The 20,441-nt window shown below is 63.3% G+C and overlaps 2 protein-coding genes across 3 annotated transcripts in view; both read left to right on the top strand.

Moving 5' to 3' along the window:
• LOC128901366 (golgin subfamily A member 6-like protein 2) overlaps positions 1 to 5,158 on the top strand; it is a 5,899-nt gene extending 741 nt beyond the window's left edge. Inside the window, 5 exon segments of the mRNA XM_054183330.1 lie at positions 49 to 203; positions 205 to 241; positions 2,184 to 2,293; positions 2,403 to 2,484; positions 4,865 to 5,158. Coding sequence (XP_054039305.1) covers positions 49 to 203; positions 205 to 241; positions 2,184 to 2,293; positions 2,403 to 2,484; positions 4,865 to 5,016 — 536 coding nt within the window. The 3' untranslated portion in view covers positions 5,017 to 5,158.
• A 2,756-nt stretch (positions 5,159 to 7,914) lies between these two features.
• Positions 7,915 to 13,614, top strand: LOC128901497 (olfactory receptor 10H2-like). 2 transcript variants are annotated; one of them, XM_054183541.1, is made up of 2 exons: positions 7,915 to 9,500; positions 10,067 to 13,614. In XM_054183541.1, exon 2 carries the CDS (start codon positions 11,847 to 11,849, stop codon positions 12,834 to 12,836), a length of 990 nt encoding a protein of 329 aa, XP_054039516.1. In that variant the 5' UTR covers positions 7,915 to 9,500; positions 10,067 to 11,846; the 3' UTR covers positions 12,837 to 13,614. The 2 variants fall into 2 exon arrangements, with proteins under 2 accessions (XP_054039516.1, XP_054039515.1); XM_054183540.1 differs by having other exon boundaries at positions 7,915 to 10,742; positions 11,161 to 13,614.
• Positions 13,615 to 20,441: the final 6,827 nt, after the last annotated feature.

Here is a 20,441-nt window from a genome sequence, read left to right as displayed (position 1 = left end):
CCCCGGGGGGTGGGGGTTATCCCTGACCCACCCGGCTGACCCCGGCTTGATCCCGGCAGCGGATCCGGGAGGGCAGCGTCATCGACCGGATCCCGGTGATCAGCGTCGGGGACATGATCGAAGCCATCGACGGGAGGAGCCTGGTGGGCGCCCGTCACTACGAGGTGGCCAAGATGCTGAAGGACCTGCCCCGCGGCCGCACCCTTCGCCCTCCAGCTCACCGAGCCCCGCAAGGCCTTCGGTGAGCCCCAACTGGGAGCACTGGGAGCCCACTGGGAGGCCGGGGAGAGGGGGGGGTCCCCATGGTGCCCCCCCCAAAGGGCAGCCACCCCTCCCTCCGTGGGGGTTGGGGGGGGGACACCACACAGGCGTCTGGGGCTTTGGTATCCCCCCACCCACCCAGGCCTGGACTGGAGGGTGGTGTGCTGGTTTAACTGGGAGCACTGGGAGGCCGGGGAGAGGGGGGGTCCCCATGGTGCCCCCCCCCGCAAAGGGCAGCCACCCCTACCTCCGTGGGGGTTGGGGGGGGGGGACACACCAAAGAGGTGTCCGAGGCTTTGGTGTCCCCCCACCCACCCAGCCCTGGACTGGAGGGTGGTGTGCTGGTTTAACTGGGAGCACTGGGAGGCCTACCAGTAAGGTGGGGGCGGGGGGGGTTCGGATCCAGGCGCCTGGTGATATTGGGATGGACACGCCCCCACTGCTGGCACCCCCAAAATCTGGGGAGTTGGAGGGGGGTACCTTAGAGACCCCCCCCCAAACCCCCAAAGTGGGGGGGGGTGGGGGGGGGTGGGTCACACCCCATAGCCCCGAGGGGACCCCTGAGATCCAAGGGCGGGGGGGGGGGGAACTGATGCAGAGCCAAGAGCCTGGGGGGACCCCAAAAGCCCGGGGGGGGCTGATGGGGACCCCAAAACTCTGGGGGGTGGGGGGGGCTGATGGGGACCCGTAGTGCTGGGGGGGGACTCCAAAACCTGGGGGTGGGGGGGCTGATGGGGACCCGTAGTGCTGGGGGGACCCCAAAACCTGGGGTTGGGGGGGCTGATGGGGACCCCAAAACTCGGTGGGGGGGGCCTGATGGGGCCCTTGTAGTGCTGTGGGGGGACCCCAAAACCTGGGGGTGGGGGGGGCTGATGGGGACCCCAAAACCCTGGGGGTGGGGGGGGGCTGATGGGGACCCGTAGTGCTGGGGGGGACCCCAAAACCTGGGGGGGGGCTGATGGGGACCCCAAAACTCTGGGGGTGGGGGGGCTGATGGGGACCCGTAGTGCTGGGGGGGGACCCCAAAACTCTGGGGGTGGGGGGGCTGATGGGGACCCCAAAACTCGGTGGGGGGGGGGCCTGATGGGGCCCCGTAGTGCTGGGGGGGGACCCCAAAACCCGGGGGGGCAGCTGATGGGGACCCCAAAACCCTGGGGGTGGGGGGGGGCTGATGGGGACACGTAGTGCTGGGGGGGACCCCAAAACCTGGGGGGGGGACCCGATGGGGACCCATGGTGCTGGGGGGGACCCCAAAACCTGGGGATGGGGGGGCTGATGGGGACCCGTAGTGCTGGGGGGGACCCCAAAACCTGGGGGGGGGGACCCGATGGGGACCCATGGTGCTGGGGGGGACCCCAAAACCTGGGGGGGGCTGATGGGGACCCCAAAACTCTGGGGGTGGGGGGGCTGATGGGGACCCGTAGTACTGGGGGGAACCCCAAAACTCTGGGGGTGGGGGGGCTGATGGGGACCCCAAAACTCGGTGGGGGGGGCCTGATGGGGCCCTGTAGTGCTGGGGGGGGACCCCAAAACCTGGGGGTGGGGGGGGCTGATGGGGACCCCAAAACCCTGGGGGTGGGGGGGGGCTGATGGGGACACGTAGTGCTGGGGGGGACCCCAAAACCTGGGGGTGGGGGGGCTGATGGGGACCCGTAGTGCTGGGGGGGACCCCAAAACCTGGGGGGGGGGACCCGATGGGGACCCATGGTGCTGGGGAGACCCCCAAAACCCTGGGGGGGGGGTGGGGGGGGCTGATGGGGACCCCAAAACCCTGGAGAGGGCTTATGGGGACCCGTAATGTGTGTGTGTGTGGGGGGGGGCACGCAGAGGGGGGGACCCCAAAACCCAAGGGGGGGGGCTGTCCCTAGGGAGTGGCAGCCCCCCCCAAATGTGCCCCCCGCCCCCCATCTCTTGCCTTTCAGACATGATCGGCCCCCGGGGTGGGGGGGGCCGCGGGGGGGGCACCCAACTGGGAACCGGCCGGGGCACCTTACGCCTCCGCGCTCGGGGACCCGCCACCGTCGAGGAGCAGGTAAGAGGGGGGGGGGGTGACATGGTGGGGGGGGGGGGGTGACAAGGATGGCCCCCCGCATCCCCGTGACCCCCCCCCCGTCTTGTGTCGTGTCCCCCCCCCCCCGCAGCCCTCCGCCTTCGAGGAGCGAGCGGTGGCCAAGGTGGACGATCTCCTGGAAAGCTACATGGGCATCCGGGACAGCGAGCTGGGTGAGCGGGGGCTCGGGACCCCCCCCCCGGGGCTCGGGACCCCCCCCCCCGGGGTGTTGGGGACCCCTCTGCCCCACCCCCCCACCCCCCCCCCCGCAGGTTCCCCCCCCCCGTCTAAGGGTGCTGGGGACCCCCATCCCGCTGCGGGTTGTCCCTCTTGGGGTGCTGGGACCAGCTCTGTCCCCCCCCCGACCCCCGGGGTGTTGGGGACCCCCCCCGGCCCCTCACAGGGAGCTGGGGTCCCCCCCCCCCCCGCCCCACCGCAGGACCCCCCCCCACGAGGTGTTGGGGACCCCTCTGACCCCCCCCAGCAGGTTCCCCCCCCCCATCTAAGGGTGCTGGGGACCCCCGTCCCGCTGCAGGTTGTTCCTCTGTCGCTCCCCCCCCGTGGGGTGTTGGGGACCCCCCCCCGGCCCCTCACAGGGTGCTGGGGACCCCCCCCCCACAGGGACCCTTTGGGGGTTGGGGACCCCTCTGCCCCCCCCTGCAGGTTCCCCCCCACCATCTAAGGGTTCTGGGGACCCCCGTCCCGCTGCGGGTTGTCCCTCTTGGGGTGCTGGGACCAGCTCTGTCCCCCCCCCCGACCCCCGGGGTGTTGGGGACCCCCCCCCCGGCCCCTCACAGGGTGCTGGGGAACCCCCCCCCCCACCCACCCCTATGTCCCCTGAGTGTCCCCATTGTCCCCACAGCCGCCACCACAGTGGAGCTGGGCCAGGACCCCCAGGATCCCCCCCAGCGCTGGCTGTCCCCTGAGTGTCCCCATGTCCCCTCAGTGTCCCCGTTGTCCCCACAGCTGCCACCACGGTGGAGCTGGGCCATGATCCCCCGAGGTGCTGGGTGTCCCCTGAGTGTCCCCATGTCCCCTCAGTGTCCCCGTGTCCCTGTTGTCCCCACAGCCGCCACCATAGTGGAGCTGGGCCGGGACCCCGTGAGGTGCTGGGTGTCCCCTTGTCCCCTGAGTGTCCCCATGTCCTCATGTCCCTACAGCCACCACCATGGTGGAGCTGGGCCAGGACCCCCTGAGGTGCTGGCTGTCCCCTGAGTGTCCCCCTTGTTCCCTCAATGTCCCTGTTGTCCCCACAGCCGCCACCACAGTGGAGCTGGGCCGGGACCCCCAGGACCCCCCACAGCACTGGGTGTCCCCTAAGTGTCCCCCTGTCCCCTCAGTGTCCCCGTTGTCCCCACAGCTGCCACCACGGTGGAGCTGGGCCAGGACCCCCAAGGTGCTGGCTGTCCCCTGAGCGTCCCCCTGTCCCCTGAGTGTCCCCGTTGTCCCCACAGCCGCCACCACGGTGGAGCTGGGCCGGGACCCCCGAGGTGCTGGGTGTCTCCCTGTCCCCTGAGTGTCCCCATTGTCCCCACAGCTGCCACCACGGTGGAGCTGGGCTGGGACCCCCCGAGGTGCTGGGTGTCCCCCTGTCCCCTGAGTGTCCCTGTGTCCCCATTGTCCCCACAGCCGCCACCATAGTGGAGCTGGGCCGGGACCCCCTGAGGTGCTGGCTGTCCCTTGAGTGTCCCCCTTGTTCCCTCAATGTCCCCATTGTCCCCACAGCTGCCACCACAGTGGAGCTGGGCCGGGACCCCCAGGACCCCCCACAGCACTGGGTGTCCCCTAAGTGTCCCCCTGTCCCCTCAGTGTCCCTGTGTCCCCACAGCTGCCACCACGGTGGAGCTGGGCTGGGACCCCCCGAGGTACTGGGTGTCTCCCTGTCCCCTGAGTGTCCCCGTGTCCCCATGTCACCACAGTGGAGCTGGGCCGGGACCCCCACGGCGCTGGCTGTCCCCTGAGTGTCCCCCTGTCCCCTGAGTGTCCCCATGTCCCCACAGCCACTACCATGGTGGAGCTGGGCCGGGACCCCCGAGGTGCTGGGTGTCCCCTGAGTGTCCCCCTGTCCCCTCAGTGTCCCCATTGTCCCCACAGCCGCCACCACGGTGGAGCTGGGCCGGGACCCCCATGGCGCTGGCTGTCCCCTGAGCGTCTCCCTGTCCCCTGAGTGTCCCCGTTGTCCCCACAGCCGCCACCACGGTGGAGCTGGGCCGGGACCCCCACAGCGCTGGCTGTCCCCTGAGTGTCCCCCTGTCCCCTGAGTGTCCCCGTTGTCCCCACAGCCGCCATCATGGTGGAGCTGGGCCGGGACCCCCGAGGTGCTGGCTGTCCCCTGAGTGTCCCCCTGTCCCCTGAGTGTCCCCGTTGTCCCCACAGCCGCCACCACGGTGGAGCTGGGCCGGGACCCCCGAGGTGCTGGGTGTCTCCCTGTCCCCTGAGTGTCCCCGTTGTCCCCACAGCTGCCACCACGGTGGAGCTGGGCCGGGACCCCCGAGGTGCTGGCTGTCCCCTGAGTGTCCCCCTGTCCCCTGAGTGTCCCCGTTGTCCCCACAGCCGCCACCATGGTGGAGCTGGGCCGGGACGCCCGGGACCCCGACGCGCTGGCCCAGGCCCTGGACTCCCAGCTCGGGGACTTCGCTTTCCCCGACGAGTTCGTCTTCGACGTCTGGGGGGCCATCGGCGACGCCAAGGTGGGGCGCTGCTAGGGGGCCCCCCCACCACCGGGGATGACCCCCCCCCCCCCCACCCCCCCCGCACGACCGGGGACGCCCCCCCAACCTGGGGGTTGGGGGACCCCCCCCACTCCTGGGATTGAGGGGTCCGTCCCCGTCCCCCCCCAGCCACTGACCGCCACAGACTGGGCCCCCCCCCCCCTCCCCGGGTTCCATCCCATGATTGGGGACCCCCCCCACCCCCCAACGTGCAAATGGGGTCCCCCCCGAAAAGCTGGACACCCCCCCCGCCCCACCCCCCCCCCCCAAATTTGCTGGAGATGGGGGACCCCCCCAGCATCCCCCAGGGGACATGATGCCCTCACCCCAGCTGGGAGCCCCCCCAACCCGTGCCGAGCCCCCTCCTCCCTAGGACCCCCCAAAGGACCTGGGTGCCCCCCTCCCGCCCCCCCCCAAATTTCCTGCCCCCCCCCATTCTCAGCCACAACTTCCCCCCCCCCCAACTTGGGACCACCACGAAGACCTGGGACCCTCCCAAGGGACCTGGGTGCCCCCTCCTTGAATAACACACACCCCCCCCCCCCAAGTTGCCTGGGACCCCCAAAAGAGGTGGGTGCCCCCCCCCCGCCCCCCCCCATTTTCTTCCCCGCCCCCCCCATGGATGTGGGTCCTCCCCTTCCCCTATCCAGGGCCCCCCCCTCTTATTTCCTGGGGGGGAGGGTCCCTCCATGGACCCAGGTGCCCTCCCCCATTTTTTTGAGCCCCCCCCCTGCAGCGGGCCCGGGTGCCCCCCCCCCCCCCCCAAGTATGGGACCCCTGTAAAGTCCCCCTGGGCCTCAAATTCCGCCCCCCCCACCCCCCCGCGACCTTACCCAGGGCTGTACCCCACTACAGGGGGGGGTGCCCCAGCACCGCCCCCCCCCCCCATGACACTAATGTCCCCCCCGGCTGCAGGGTGAGGCATGAGGGTCCCCCACCCCCCCACAAGGGGCTTTTTTTTTCAGGGTGGGGGGGGCGGGGACTGGAGCAGCCCTGTGTGGCCCCAAAATATGAGAGAGGACCCCCCCCTCCCCCCCCCCCGTGCCAATCTGAGCCTGTCACACACTGTCACCCCCCCCCAAACACACTGTCACCCCCCCAAAAGCACTGTTCAACCCCCCCCCACCCCGCCATGACACGCTGCCCCCCCCCCATCGCTCTGACTACCTCGGGGGGGGGGGGGGAAGAGCGCAGCCCCCCCCCCGCCCCCATCACCATGTCCCCTGGCGGGGGGGGGGGGGGGAGCCTGAGGGAGGGGGGGAGGTCACGGGGGGGGGGGGTCGGGGTCCGGCCCCCCCCCCCCCCCCCCCCCCCGCGGGGCGTATTTTTGTATTTTACATGTAAAATGATTTTAACATAAAATAGAGAGAAATTGGGAGTGGTCGCTGGTGGGGGGGGACGGGGGCGGGGGGGGGGGGTCGGCTGATCCGGGCCTCGCACGCCCCTCGCACGCCCGCAGCCTTGCACCCCCCCTTGCACGGCTCTTCCCGGCCTTGCACGGCCCTTGCACGGCCACGGCCTTGCACCCCCCCTTGCACACCCCTGTTGCACACCCACAGCCTTGCACGCCCCCTTGCACAGCTCTCCTGGGCCTCGCACACCCCTCGCACACCCCCTCGCACACCCCCTCGTGCACCCCCTTGCACGGCTCTCCTGGGCCTTGCACACCCCTCGCACACCCCCTGCACACCCCTCGTGCACCCCCTCGCACACCCCTCGTGCACCCCCTTGCACGGCTCTCCTGGGCCTTGCACACCCCTCGCACACCCCCTGCACACCCCTCGCGCACCCCCTGCACACCCCTCGCACACCCCCTTGCACGGCTCTCCTGGGCCTCGCACACCCCTCGCACACCCCTCGCGCACCCCCTGCACACCCCTCGTGCACCCCCTCGCACACCCCTCGTGCACCCCCTTGCACGGCTCTCCTGGGCCTTGCACACCCCTCGCACACCCCCTTGTGCACCCCCTTGCACGGCTCTCCTGGGCCTTGCACACCCCTCGTGCACCCCCTTGTGCACCCCCTTGCACGGCTCTCCTGGGCCTTGCACACCCCTCGTGCACCCCCTTGCACACCCCTCGCACACCCCCTTGCACACCCTTGCACCCCTCATCCTTGCACCCCTCATGCACCCCCTTGCACGGCTCTCCTGGGCCTTGCACACCTCTTGCACACCCCTTGCACACCCCCTTGCACACCCCTCGTGCACCCCCTTGCACACCCCCTTGCACGGCTCTCCTGGGCCTTGCACACTCCTCGCACACCCCCTGCACACCCTTCGCGCTCCCCCTTGCACGGCTCTCCCGGGCCTTGCACACCCCCTCGCACACCCCTCGCACACCCCCTTGCACGGCTCTCCCGGGCCTTGCACACCCCTCGCACACCCCCTTGTGCACCCCCTTGCACGGCTCTCCTGGGCCTTGCACACCCCCTCGCACACCCCCTCGCACGCCCCTCGCACACCCCCTCGCACACCCCCTCGCACGCCCCTCACACACCCCCTCGCACACCCCCTCGCACGCCCCTCACACACCCCTCGCACACCCCTCGCACACCCCTCGCACGCCCCTCGCACACCCCCTCGCACACCCCCTCGCACGCCCCTCACACACCCCTCGCGCACCCCCTCGCACGCCCCTCACACACCCCTCGCACACCCCCTCGCACACCCCTCGCACACCCCTTGCACGCCCCTGCCAAGGCCCTTGCACCCCCGGCAGCTCCGTGGTCGCGGGGGGGGGGGGGGAGGGGGGATGGATGGGGGAGGGGGAGGGCAAGGGGCGGGAGGGGGGAGGGGACACACACACACACTCACCCGGGGGGACGTCAGGGGACACCGGGGATGGGGTTCGGGACCCGTCACTGTCCTCACTGTCCCCCCTCATTGTCCTCGCTGTCCCCTGTCACTGTCCTGGTTGTCCCCCATCATTGTCCTTGCTGTCCCCTGTCACTGTCCTGGTTGTCCCCATCCTTGTCCTCGATGTCCCCTGTCATTGTCTTCGCTGTCCCCCATCGTTGTCTTCGCTGTCCCACATCGTTGTCCTCACTGTCCCCATCATTGTTCTCACTGTCCCCCATCGTTGTCCTTGCTGTCCCCCATGACTGTCCTGGTTGTCCCCCATCATTGTCCTCGCTCTCCTCCATCGTTGTCCTCGCTGTCCCCATCACTGTCTTCACTGTCCCCCATCGTTGTCCTCGCTGTCCCCGTTGTCCTCGCTGTCCTCCATCATTGTCCTCACTGTCCCCATGACTGTCCTGATTGTCCCCCATCACTGTCCTGGTTGTCCCCATCATTGTCCTCACTGTCCCTGTTGTCCTCGCTGTCCCCGTCACTGTCCTCACTGTCCCCCATCATTGTCCTCACTGTCCCCCGTCGTTGTCCTTGCTGTCCCCTGTCACTGTCCTGGTTGTCCCCATCGTTGTCCTCACTGTCCCCCATGACCGTCCTGATTGTCCCCCATCATTGTCCTCGCTGTCCTCCATCGTTGTCCTCGCTGTCCCCATGACTGTCCTGATTGTCCCCCATCACTGTCCTGGTTGTCCCCCTTCATTGTCCTCGCTGTCCCCCATCATTGTCCTCACTGTCCCCTGTCACTGTCCTGGTTGTCCCCATTGTTGTCCTCACTCTCCTCCATCCTTGTCCTCGATGTCCCCTGTCATTGTCCTAGCTGTCCCCTATCATTGTCTTCACTGTCCCCCATCGTTGTCCTCACTGTCCCCATGACTGTCCTGGTTGTCCCCCATCATTGTCCTCACTCTCCTCCATCGTTGTCCTCGCTGTCCCCCACCGTTGTCCTCGCTGTCCCCATCACTGTCTTCACTGTCCCCCATCATTGTCCTCACTGTCCCCATTGTCCTCGCTGTCCTCCATCATTGTCCTCGCTGTCCTCCATCATTGTCCTGGTTGTCCCCCCTCATTGTCCTTGCTGTCCCCCATCACTGTCCTCGCTGTCCCCCATCATTGTCCTGGTTGTCTCCCATCGTTGTCCTTGCTGTCCCCGTCACTGTCCTCTCTGTCCCCCCGGGGGCAGGCGCAGGCACCTGGGGGGGACGATGGGACAACGGTGGGGAAGGTGCAGGGCCCGGGGGACGGGCGGCCACCGGGCTGGAGGCCCGTTGAGCCAAGGAGCCACGCGGGGACGACAGCTTGGGGTTGGATGCCCACCAAAGGGCATGCTCCCAAAGGCCCTCCCAAAGGGGCCGCAAACCGGGAGCCGCGGTGATGAAGGCACCTTCCGACAACCACATGCCGAGGTGGAGCTGGAGCCCGGGGAGCTTTGAGAAGCTCTCGGCCTGTCCCGCGCCTTCCGAAGCTCTGGAGAACCACATCCAGGTCCAGAGCGTTCCATCAGAAGCTCTGGCTGACGCTGGAGAGGGTTGCCATGAGGCCACTGGCCTGGAGCTCCATCCATCCTGGTTCCACGCACCGGATCCGCTCTAGAGCGGGTCGCCCCGTCTCTCTGGGTAGTCGCCAAGGGGTAGGTTGGGGCGTCTCAGACCCCGCAAGTGGCCACCTAGATCTTGGAGAGACGGTTCGTGGCCCGGCCGCCTGGGCCCCAGAGCTTTTCCAGCTCTCCGGAGAGCCGAGGGACCAGCTCGGCCGAGATACCTCCCCCAGAGGACTTCTGGAGTTAGAGATGAGTCCTCGCCCAACGCTTCTAGAAGGAAGGGCGCGAAAAAGCATCTCAGACCGGCGGCGAGCTCCTCTTGCCGCCCCGAGGCCTTGGGCTGGTGGGAAGGGGTGGGAGGTGGCACCTCCCGGCTGGGCCCGTGGTGCCCGGTTGTCCCATGGGAAGATGCGACGTCGCGCCGGGAGCCGCGTGAAACGGCCCTTCCCGTCCCTTCTTCGCGCAAAGCCAGGGATTTGGTTGGTTTTTTTTTTCGAGCTGAAAGGTCTCAACCCTTGAGATCTTCGAGAAAACCGAGGGCGGCCTGGAGCTGCCGGAGCTGCCGCGGTGCTTCTCCCGGGGCCGGGGGGTGGTGGTGGGGGGGGAACGGCATCACCTCCGGAGCCCCCGAGCGGAGATTTCATCCACATTGCCAGCCTCCGGAGAAGCACCAGGAGGATTCCCGTCGGCGTGGCCCCACTTGGGAACGCATCGCCTCCAGAGAAACGACGGGAGGGAGCCGCGTTTCCTCCTCCCCCCGCCGGGGCTGAGCCCCGACACGTCCCCAGGCGTCTGCACCGAGGGAGCGCGAGATCTTCAGCCCCTGCTGCCATCAGGGACCTCTGTACGAGCCAGGTGTCACTTGACTTCGGATGATGACGCTCAACCCAGGGCCTCCACCCGCCCCCGTGCCCAAAAAAAAACTATTTAAGTCCCTCTGTACACGCAGCGGGGGGAGAAGGCAGAAGGGATCATCCCGGGGCCGATCAGGCCGTTGCTTGGCGTTTCCGTCCTTCCTGGAAGAGCGCGGGCTCCTCACCCCCGTCCTCACCTCGTCCTTTGCCACCCGGCTGGGTGGAGAACCGCTGAAGGTCGGGGAGCGCCTTCTCCTCCCGCAGCCCGGGGCTCCAAAGCAGCCAGCAGGAACCCCCCCGGGGTTTGGAAAGCATCGGGGAATTCCTACGGTTCCCGGGACCGTGACGTCAAACGGCGTCTCTCTACTTTCCAACACCCCCCACTCCCACCCCCTGCCTAGAGGCAGCCCTTCAAGCTGGACCTCCCGGAGCACGAGGACCCCCGGGGCGGCGTGAGGAGCCGCCGTCCCCGCTGAAGGTAAGTGACCGATGCGATCGGACGAGTCCCCGCAAGAGACGCCCGTTCCCCTCGGGAAGGAGAGAAACGGTGGCCGTCCGGAGTTGGGGCAGACATCCCCTCGAGGCGCAGCTCCGGTGGGACTGCCGACCGCGCCGCTCTGCCCTGCCGTCGGTCCCACCCCTTGCCCAGACCTGCCGACGGGCTGAAGGATCCGAGTTCATCCCGCTGTAGGGTGTCTACCCCCTGCGAGACACCCCCCCGCCCCGAGCGGCTCCAGGTGGGCGCAGATGCCGGGTGAGAGCGAAGGGAGCGTGGAGAGGTTGACGGAGGTCCGGCGCCCGCAGCCGCGAACCCGCGCCTTCTCGCGGCGGCCTCCCCTGAGCCCACCGAGGGAGGACCCGACGCTCTTCCCGCTCTTCTCCTTTCTTCTTTCCAGTGGCGGCCGGCGCCTCTGGGAGCGGGGGGACGCAGCACGACCCAGCGGCGGAGGAGGAGAAGGTGCTTCGCCCTCGACGCGGGAGCGGGGCGTCCGCAGGGAGATTCAGCCCGAAGAGGGGGAACGTCCCCCAAAATCCGTCCTCGCACCCGGCCGCGGCTCCCCACGCTCCTCTTCCGCTCACGTAGAGCCCCCCCTCTTGCTCTTCCAGATGGATTGGAGGAAATCCGTCGCCCGCAAAGCCCCGGCACCGACCCCCACAGAGGCACCAGGGGTTTGGCTAAAGACGGAGGCCGTTAGAAGACGCGCGGGGCTGACGCTTAGGGGCACGGTTTAGGGGCGGACTTGGCAGGGTGAGGTTTACGGTCGGGCTCGATGGTCTCAGGGGGGGTCTTTTCCAACCTCAGCGATTCCGGGCTATTCTCGGCTCGGCCGTCGAGCGCCGGCGTGGGACGGGACTGAGTTTCACGTAAATTACTGCCGTTACCGAGTTCTTCTCGTCTGCCCCAGGACGGAAACCCCGAAGGTACGTTGAGATATCGCCGGGCAAAGAAACGGTCTGGTAGATCTCAGGCGTACGCGGCGATTTCCACGTCATTTCTTGCGGGAGACAGAGACAAAGCAGGAATTTAGGTCTGAGGTAGGCGCTGCTGGTTAAAAACGCGCTCTTCGCCGACAAAGCGCAAATGCCGAGGGACAACCGAACCACCCCGAGAGGGTTCGTTTTGACCGGCTTTTCCCACTTCCCCGAGCTCCAGGTCGCGTTGTTTGTGCTGTTTCTCCTCATGCACGTGGTCACCCTGGCTGGGAATATGGTGATAATGGTTGTCATCAGGGCGGATCGGGGGCTGCACACGCCCATGTATCTCTTCCTCGGCGCCCTCTCCTTCTCAGAGCTCTGTTACGCCTTCTCCATCACCCCGAAGATGCTGGCTGGGTTGGTGCCGGGAACCCGAGCCATTTCTTTCCTGGGCTGCGCTGCCCAAACGCATTTCTCCTTCACGTTTGGCTTCACGCACTCTTTCCTCTTGACCGTGATGGGCTACGACCGGTACGTGGCCATCTGCCACCCCTTGCGTTACAACACCCTCGTGACCCCCCGTGTCTGTATCCAGCTGGTGGCCGCCTCGTGGCTGGGCGGGGGCCTCCTGGGGCTGCTGGTGACTTGCGCCGTCTTCCAGTTACCCTTCTGCCGGTCCCACCAGATTGACCATTTCTTCTGCCACGTGCCCCCCCTGCTCCAGCTGGCTTGCGCTGCTGGCGAGGTGGTTGCCGCCGTAGTCAACGTCCTTTGCGCCGCTGCCTTGTTGGGTTGCTTTCTGCTCATCCTTCTCTCCTACGCCTTCATCCTTGCCCGCATCCTCCGGATGCCCTCAGCGGAAGGGAGGCGCAAAACCTTCTCCACCTGCGCCTCCCACGTCGCCGTCGTGGTGGTCCATTACGGCTGCGCTTCCGTCATCTACCTGCAAGGCAGGTCGCCCCGCGCCGCCCCAGCAGGTGCTCTCCTTGATGTGTCCTACACGGTCTTCACCCCCTTCCTCAGTCCCATCATCTTCAGTCTGCGAAGCAGAGACTTAAAAAATGCCCTTTGGAAATCCCTGCGGAAGAGTTTCACCGTCAGGAATGCGAATTTTTGGCCAGGCTCTAGTTTCAGCTACAGGAGTGGTTATCGCTAGTTTTTCTTCTCATTTTTTTCCTTTGGTGATTCACAGAAATCATGGAACGGTTTGGGTGGGAAGGGACCTTAAAGTGCCACCCCCCTGCCCTGGGCAGGGCCACCTCCCACCAGCCCAGGTTGCCCAAAGCCCCGGCCAACCTGGCCTTGAACCCCTCCAGGGATGGGGCAGCCACAGCTTCTCTGGGCAACCTGGGCCAGGGGCTCACCCCCCTCACAGCCAAGAATTTCTTCTAATGTCTAACCAAAATCTCCCCTTTTTCAGTTTAAACCCATCCCCCCTCGTCCCACGGCTCCCCTCCCTGATCCAGAGTCCCTTCCCGGCTTTCCCGGAGCCCCTTTAGGGACTGGAAGGGGCTCCGAGGTCTCCCCGGAGCCTTCTCTTCTCCAGGCTGAACACCCCCAGCTGAGCCCGGCCCCACAGCAGAGGGGCTCCAGCCCTCCCAGCATCTCCGGGGCCTCCTCGGCCTCGGCCCCTTAACGGTGTTACTGTCACAAACAAATCCTGTTGGTCCCCTACACCACGTGCGTCAACATCAACGGTTCGCCGTTGGTTCCCGCGCTCTCGGGCCCATGCTCCATGTTCGAAGGGACAGAGGACGGTTCCACGGCGGCTTAATCCCAGTGGGATGGTCGGAGAAGGTCTTGGAGCGGTTCCCTCTTGGTTTGTTCCTCTTTCGGCACGTCGCGAACTCAAAACCCCTCGGGGACGAGCACAACTCTCCCCTCTGCTGCTTTGAAAGTCCCCGCTTGTCTGAGGCAATTAAAGGTGGCTTTAAAAAGGCCCTTCACAACACAAGTCTCTTTTGGTTTGATTTTGTTTGATTTAACCTATTTGCGGCCCTGTTTATCCAAAACGTACGTGCGGGCAGCGAGGCTCCTGGAGAAGCGGGGCCTTGGAGGCCTCTCATGGGGCAAGCGTGAGCGTCCCAGTGCTCTTCTGGGCTTCCTGGCGGGTGAAAGATGACTCGGAGAGAGACCTTTATCCCTTACATCCATGCGGATAGCCGCGGCATAGCACACGGTGGTGGGTTTTTGGCTTTCTCTTCGCTTCTGCCCGCGGAACAATCCACAGCAAGGCGCGGGCCAGTGGCTCCGGCTCTCAACAGGCACCAACTGTCTTTATTTTTCATTGTAAGTGGATTTGAGGATCGCAAACCGCACCTCCTCCCTTCTTAACGCATGCAGCGCTGCAGGAAGGGGGGCTCTGAGAGCGATGGCGGGCATGGCCGACGGCGACGGACACGCAGCCCTCTGCCCTCGGGAAGGCCACCGGAGCAGGGACCGAGATAGAATCGTCAAATTGTCACGGTTGGAAGGGACCTTAAAGATCATCTAGTTCCAACCCCCCCTGCCCTGGGCAGGGACACCTCCCACTAGAGCAGGTTGCTCAGAGCCCCATCCAGCCTGGCCTTGGACACCTCCAGGGATGGGGCTTCCACCACCTCTCCGGGCAACCTGGGCCACTGTCTCACCACCCTCAAGGTGAAAAACTTCTTCCCAACGTCCAGTCTGAATCGACCCAGCTCTAGTTTTAATCCATTCCCTCCAGTCCTACCATGACCCGACATCCTAAAAAGTCCCTCCCCGGCTTTCTTGTCGGCCCCCTGAAGATCCTGGAAGGCCACTAGAAGGTCTCCTCGGAGCCTTCTTTTCTCCAGAGTGAACAACCCCAACTCTCTCAGTCTGTCCTCACAGGAGAGGTGCTCCAGCCCTCTGATCATCCTCGGGGCCCTTCTCTGGACACGTTCCAGCACGTCCGTGTCTCTCTTGTAGAAGGGGCTCCAGAACTGGACGCGGTGCTCCAGGTGGGGTCTCACGAGAGCGGAGCAGAGGTGGAGAATCACCTCCCTCGACCTGCTGGCCATGTTTCTCCCGATGCAGCCCAGGATACAATGGGCTTTCTGGGCTGCTAGCGCACGCTGACGGCTCACGTGGAGCCTCTCGTCCACCGCCACCCCCAAGTCCTTCTCTTCAGGGCTGCTCTCCAGCCAGTCGCCACCCAGCCTCTATCGGTGCTTGGGATTGCCCCGACCCAGGTGCAGGACCTTGCACTTGGTTTTGTTGAACTTCATGAGGTTGGCGGGGTCCCACCTCTCCGGCCTGTCCAGGTCCCTCTGGATGGCATCCCTTCCCTCCAGCGTGTCCGCCGCCCCACACACAGCTCGGTGTTGTCGGCAAACTTGCTGAGGGCGCGCTCAATCCCACCATCCATGTCGCTGCCCCTCGTCTCTGGAGACGTCCTTTCCCTGCAACACCAAAGCTCGCGTGCACCCCGTGACCAAACTTCCCAGTCCCCTCGAGGCAAATCGCGTTTTGAAATTCGCTTTACCTTTTGCGGAACTCCCTAGCGGAGACGCTGGAAAACTCCAGTGGCGACGAGCAGGTCCTAAGGCTGGGTCTGAAATTCAGAGAATTGAATTCCGTCGCCAGGAAAAGCAGAGGAGGTGGACACCTCCTGGGGACACTTCCAGGGTCGGCAGACCCCTTGTGTTATTTGCATACGTTTGCATGGCTTTGCGATCACGGGGCTCTTCCCCTTCAGGCTGGGAGGTGGATCTTCTCCTCTCCGCTCAGGGATTTAAAAGAAAAGGTTAAATTTTCCAGGTAGGGAAAAGGGCAGAGAAATAACAGCCGATATTCTGATGGAGTTTCGAGGGCCTTGGCGAGGCAGTCGGGGGCCGAATCAGGGCTTGGACGTCTCGCTGCCAATTGTCTGGGGGAGGAGGGACAGATGTTCCGGTGGGAAAAGGCAGAGCCAAACATCAGATAAACGGTTGTCGTGGTTTTTGGCCGGATTGGCCAGTCAGAATGAGAGATGGCCGTCCTCCCCCTCGCTCTCCAAAGAGAGGAGAGGAAGAGATGAGGAGATTTACGCACTTAGAAAAAAGAACTAAACTACTCGAATGCAAATATTAATAAGTAACAGAATAACAAATGATAATAAAAAAATAATTTACAAAAAAGGATGCCACACGTACAAAACCGCATCCAGCTCCCAGGATGGCTGTCGAGTCACCAGCAGGCCCAGGGAAAGTCCCAGACTGGAGTCAGTGACGGACAGGAGCAGGATTCCGGATCTGGAGTCAGGAACGCACAGATCGGGACCGAAAGCAGAGGAACAGACAGGGTCTTCCTCGGACGTCGACCACTGAAGGGAGACAGTTGACCCTTTTGATCCCTCGGCTTTTATACTGAGCGTGATGCAGATGGGATGGAATACCCCAGCTGGTCAATTTGGGGTCATCTGTCCCGTCCGCTCCTCCCCGCGGGCGGGACCCCTCTGTGCTTCCCCCCTTCCAACCCTCCAATGGGGCGAATAACGAAATGAGCCGACCTTGGTCGTTAATAACGATAAGTATAAGCCAGAGCCTCTCTGCGCACCATTCTTCGGCGCAAACGGCCTTATGGCCCTGAACGAACCGCTTTCGACACGACGTGGTGTTCATGTCGGAGAGTTAGAAGAGGCTGAGCTAAGGAACTAAAAATGACTGAAACGACTGAACAGAACGTTGGTTCCGCTTTACCTCAAAGTGGGACATTCCGTACCATTTGCATCACGCTCAGATCACTAACGCTTTATCTATCAAATCCATCCGCACACCATGTATATTTATTTATATATTTAGCTCATAACTGTAGAGTTTGATCTCTCACAGCGGGATCTCAGGGTAGGAAAGATGAATGAAGTTCTCAGGGCTGAATGAAACGCAGCGTGGTCCGTGCCCGCGGGCGGCGCGTCCATCTCAAAAAGTTGCGCTGGGCGTCACTTGGTGAAGCTGGTTCAGGTTTCGTCACCCCTGCGTTATCCCGAAAAACACTTATAGGGCACCGTTAGTACCCCGTAACAATAAATATCACACAGGTCGGAATTAAGTCTTCTCACCCAGGGTCAGATTTCCTTGGGGGTAAACGTTGAGTTTCTCCATTCTCCAGCGTCACCCACCAAGTGCCGCCAGGTCCTTGAGCAAAAACCAGTCCCACGAATGGGTTTGCCTTTGCCTGAGGCAGGAAAAAGCCAAACGGTTTTCCCCAGCATATTCCTTTCGTGCACCAGGGGGACTTTTTCCCCCTTCTATTTAATGTAAAAGGTCGGATTGAGCAGGACCGCCTCGCTCGATGGATCCCCTGCTGTTAACTAACCAGGTGGCTTGTGCTAAAGGCTTGTCCCGATCCTTAAAGGATCCAACACCCATTTCCTTCAGGGTGGTTTTTAACAACCCATCGTAGCGCTCAACTTTCCCGGGAGCTGGTGGCCTGACGAGGGATGTGACGTACCCGCTCGGTGCCACGTTCTTTTGCCCAAGCGCTTCTAAGATTATTTTTGAAATGAGTCCCATTGTCTGACTCGATTCTTTCTGGAGTATCACCTCGCCGCAAGACTTGGCTTTCAAGGCCCGGGACGGTATTCCGGGCAGTGGCGCAGGGCACGGCGTTTGTTTCCGACCACCCGGTGCTTCCTTCCACCACAGTAAGCACGTAACGCTTCCCCTGGCGGGTTTGGGGGAGTGTGGTGGAGTCCATTTGCCAACCTCCTCCCTGTACTTCTATTTTACCCATCGTCCCCCACGTCGCAAAGGTTTTAACCAGTTTAGCTTGCTTGATTTCAGCACGCGTTTCGTGGTTCGCGGATAACCCGCGCAATAGCCTCCGTGGTTAAATCCACCCCTCAGTCACGGGCCCGTTTATCCCTGTCTCCTCCCATCCTCGGTGACCTGACATGTCATAGGCCCACCCGGCTCAAAAAGGTTCACCTTTATGTTCCCGCTCCGAATCCGTCCGGAAAATCTTAGCAGCCTTATCCACTTGGCTGGTTGTTGCGACGCTCCTCAGCGGCTCGACTCGTGGGTACGTGGGCACCTACGGGACGTACTTCCACGGCTAGTTTTTCCAAGACGATCAGCAATATCTTAGAATAGAAGATCTTATTTTTGGGTTTTTTTTATAGAATCATGTAGGTTGGAAAAGACCCTTGGGATCCTCGAGTCCAACCATCATCTCCACTCTACGAAGTTCTCCCTTACACCATATCCCTTAACACTAACATCTCGCCACAATTCAGCAGCCCAGACGGGTTTTTACCCCCATGCCGCCAGCTGCTCCGCTTCCACCCCTTCCACCGCCCCCCCCGGAGCGTCAGCCACCATCCACGAGTCAGTAGAGAGCCAGAGGACTGGCCACTTTGCCCCTTCGGCGATGCCTAAGGCCAGCCGGACGGCTTTCGCCTCCGCGAATCGCCTCCGTTCACCTCGTCCTTCGGCAGCTTCTGCGCCCGGTCGCGTAGGGCTCCCCGCGGCGGCTTCCCCGCCTGCGACGCTTTCCTACGATCCGGTGAGACCCGGCCGCGGACGGAGCAGATGGGTTCTCGTTGTGCGAGAGCTCGTTACGCGGTGGGGGCCTCCTCAGCGCGAGTCGCCGCCTCCTCAGGTGGCCTTGTGAAGTCTTTGCCCTTCGGGCCGGTTTGTGGTCACTTTGGACGATCCCCGGACGATTCGGGTTTCCTCTTCGAGCTCGTTGAGTGATGAAGGCAACCCGCGTCCTCCAGGTGGCATCGGTGGCGCGACGAGGAGGAAGTTTCCCCTCGAACATCCAGCCCAGCACTGGTCATGGGGCGCCAGGAGGAGCTGTGCTTCGGTACTGATTGCCTCTGAAGCAGCTCCGACCCCTTCAGATGCTGCCAATATTTCTTTCTCGGTTGGGGTACAGTTGGCCTCGGAGCCTCTATATCCCCGACTCCGGAATCCCAGGGGTCGACCTCGACTCTCCCCTGGTGCTTTCTGCCAGAGGCTCCAGGTAGGGCCACTGTCCCCGGCTGCGGTGTAGAGCACATTTTTAATGTCCCGTCCCGTTCGGACTGGTCCAAGGGCTACTGCACGCACAGTCTCGTGTTTAATTTGCTCAAAGGCCCGTCGTTGCTCAGGACCCCACATAAAATACTTTTTTTTTTAATTTCGAGTCAGTTCACAGAGAGGTTTCACAATCTCACTAGAGCCTGGAATACGCGTTCTCCAGAAACCCGCAACGCCGAGGGCGGCTTGTGTTTCCTTTTTGTTAGTAGGTGGGGACATAGATGTTCTTTTGTTAGTCACATCCGTTGGGATCTGGTGACCACCATCCTGCCATTTAATTCCCAAGAACTGGGTCTCTCGTGCAGGTCCCTTGACCTTACCTCTTTTTACGGCAAAACCCGCCTTCAGAAGACTCTCGGTTATTTTTTTACCTTTCTTGAAAACTTCTTCTGCTGTGTTACCCCACACAACGATGTCATCGACGTATCGCAGGTCTCCTGGAGCTCCAGCCTTCTGCAGTGCGGTCTGGATCGGCCCGCGGCAAATAGCAGGGCTGTGCTTCCACCCCTGGGGCAGTCCGTTCCAGGGGTACCAGACGTCCCTCCAGGTGAAAGCACACCGTGGGCTGCATTCTGCTGCTAAAGGAAGAGAGTAAAACGCGTGAGCGATGTCAACTGGAGCACGCCACTTGGCTGCCGTGGACTCCAGTTCATACCGCGGTTCCAGCACATCTTCCTTCGGGCCACGATAGTCTACCGTTAGTCTCCAGCCTCCGTCAGACTTTCGCACTGGCCATACAGGGCTGTTAAAGGGCGAGCGAGTCTTGCCGATCGCTCCTCGGGTCTCCAGCCGACGAAATCGGGTTCTGGATGGGAATCGGGGAGTCTCGGTCGGTGCGATGCCGTCGCCGATGCGCTGTGGTGGTAGCAGTTGGCACCTGCTGTTCTTTAACCTTCAGCAGTCCCACAACCGAAGGGTCAGCTGAAAGGCCGGGTGAGGCAGACAGCTGTGTACCGTCCTCAGTCTCTACAGCTGCTCTACCAAAAGCCCATCGACACCCTTTCGGGTCTTTGAAATACCTTCTTTTGAGGAAGTCTGTGCCAAGGATGCACGGGGCATCTGGACCAGTGATAACGGGATGCTGCTCCCATTTATTCCCACTCAGGCTCACTTCAGCCCCCAGTACAGTCAGTTCTTGAGACCCACCTGTCGCTCCAGAAACAGTCACAGATCCTGTCCCTTTATGATTCGATGGCCATAGGGTGCACTGTGCACCCGTGTCCACAACGGCTGTGTAGTTTTGTGGCTCTAATGTGCCAGGCCGTCGAATCCCCACCATCTGATAAACTCTTGTTGTCCCTCTCCTCCTCCTGGCTGGAGGCAGGGCACCTCCGATGTCGAGAACAACATTGACAATTAGAAGACGAGCTCCTGCAAGGGCTGGACCATCGCTTCCCACGGACTGGAGCAGCTCTCCTCCTGCAGAAATTCTTCCTTCCATCTGCTTTGCCTGGCAGCTCAAGCACTCGGGCCTGCAGGGCCAGAGTAGGTTTTTTTATCCCACTTGCTCATGTCCTCTCCGAAGTTGGCGAGGCAAAGCCACAGGAAATCTCGTGGCGGATCCCGTCTCCCTTGAGCTGGTTTCGGAGGAGGGCGTTTTTTTCTTACTGACCCCAACCTGGGTCTGCTCAGGGGAAGGGTGGGAGTCTTTCCCCTTCTTAGACAGTTTTCCAAGCAGCTCATGGAGAAGTTTATCGGTTTTCTCATTTTGCTCAGCTGTTGTCTTAGTCATTTTCCCCACTTTTCCAGCCATGGTC

Source organism: Rissa tridactyla, chromosome 25 (genome assembly GCF_028500815.1).
Source record: "Rissa tridactyla isolate bRisTri1 chromosome 25, bRisTri1.patW.cur.20221130, whole genome shotgun sequence".
In the NCBI taxonomy this organism is placed as follows: domain Eukaryota; kingdom Metazoa; phylum Chordata; class Aves; order Charadriiformes; family Laridae; genus Rissa; species Rissa tridactyla.
This window is presented reverse-complemented; position numbering and strand designations above follow the sequence as displayed.

Coding starts and splice junctions, on each gene's coding strand:
- LOC128901497 (XM_054183541.1), top strand. CDS start 11,847: ATGCCGAGGGACAACCGAACCACCCCGAGAGGGTTCGTTTTGACCGGC.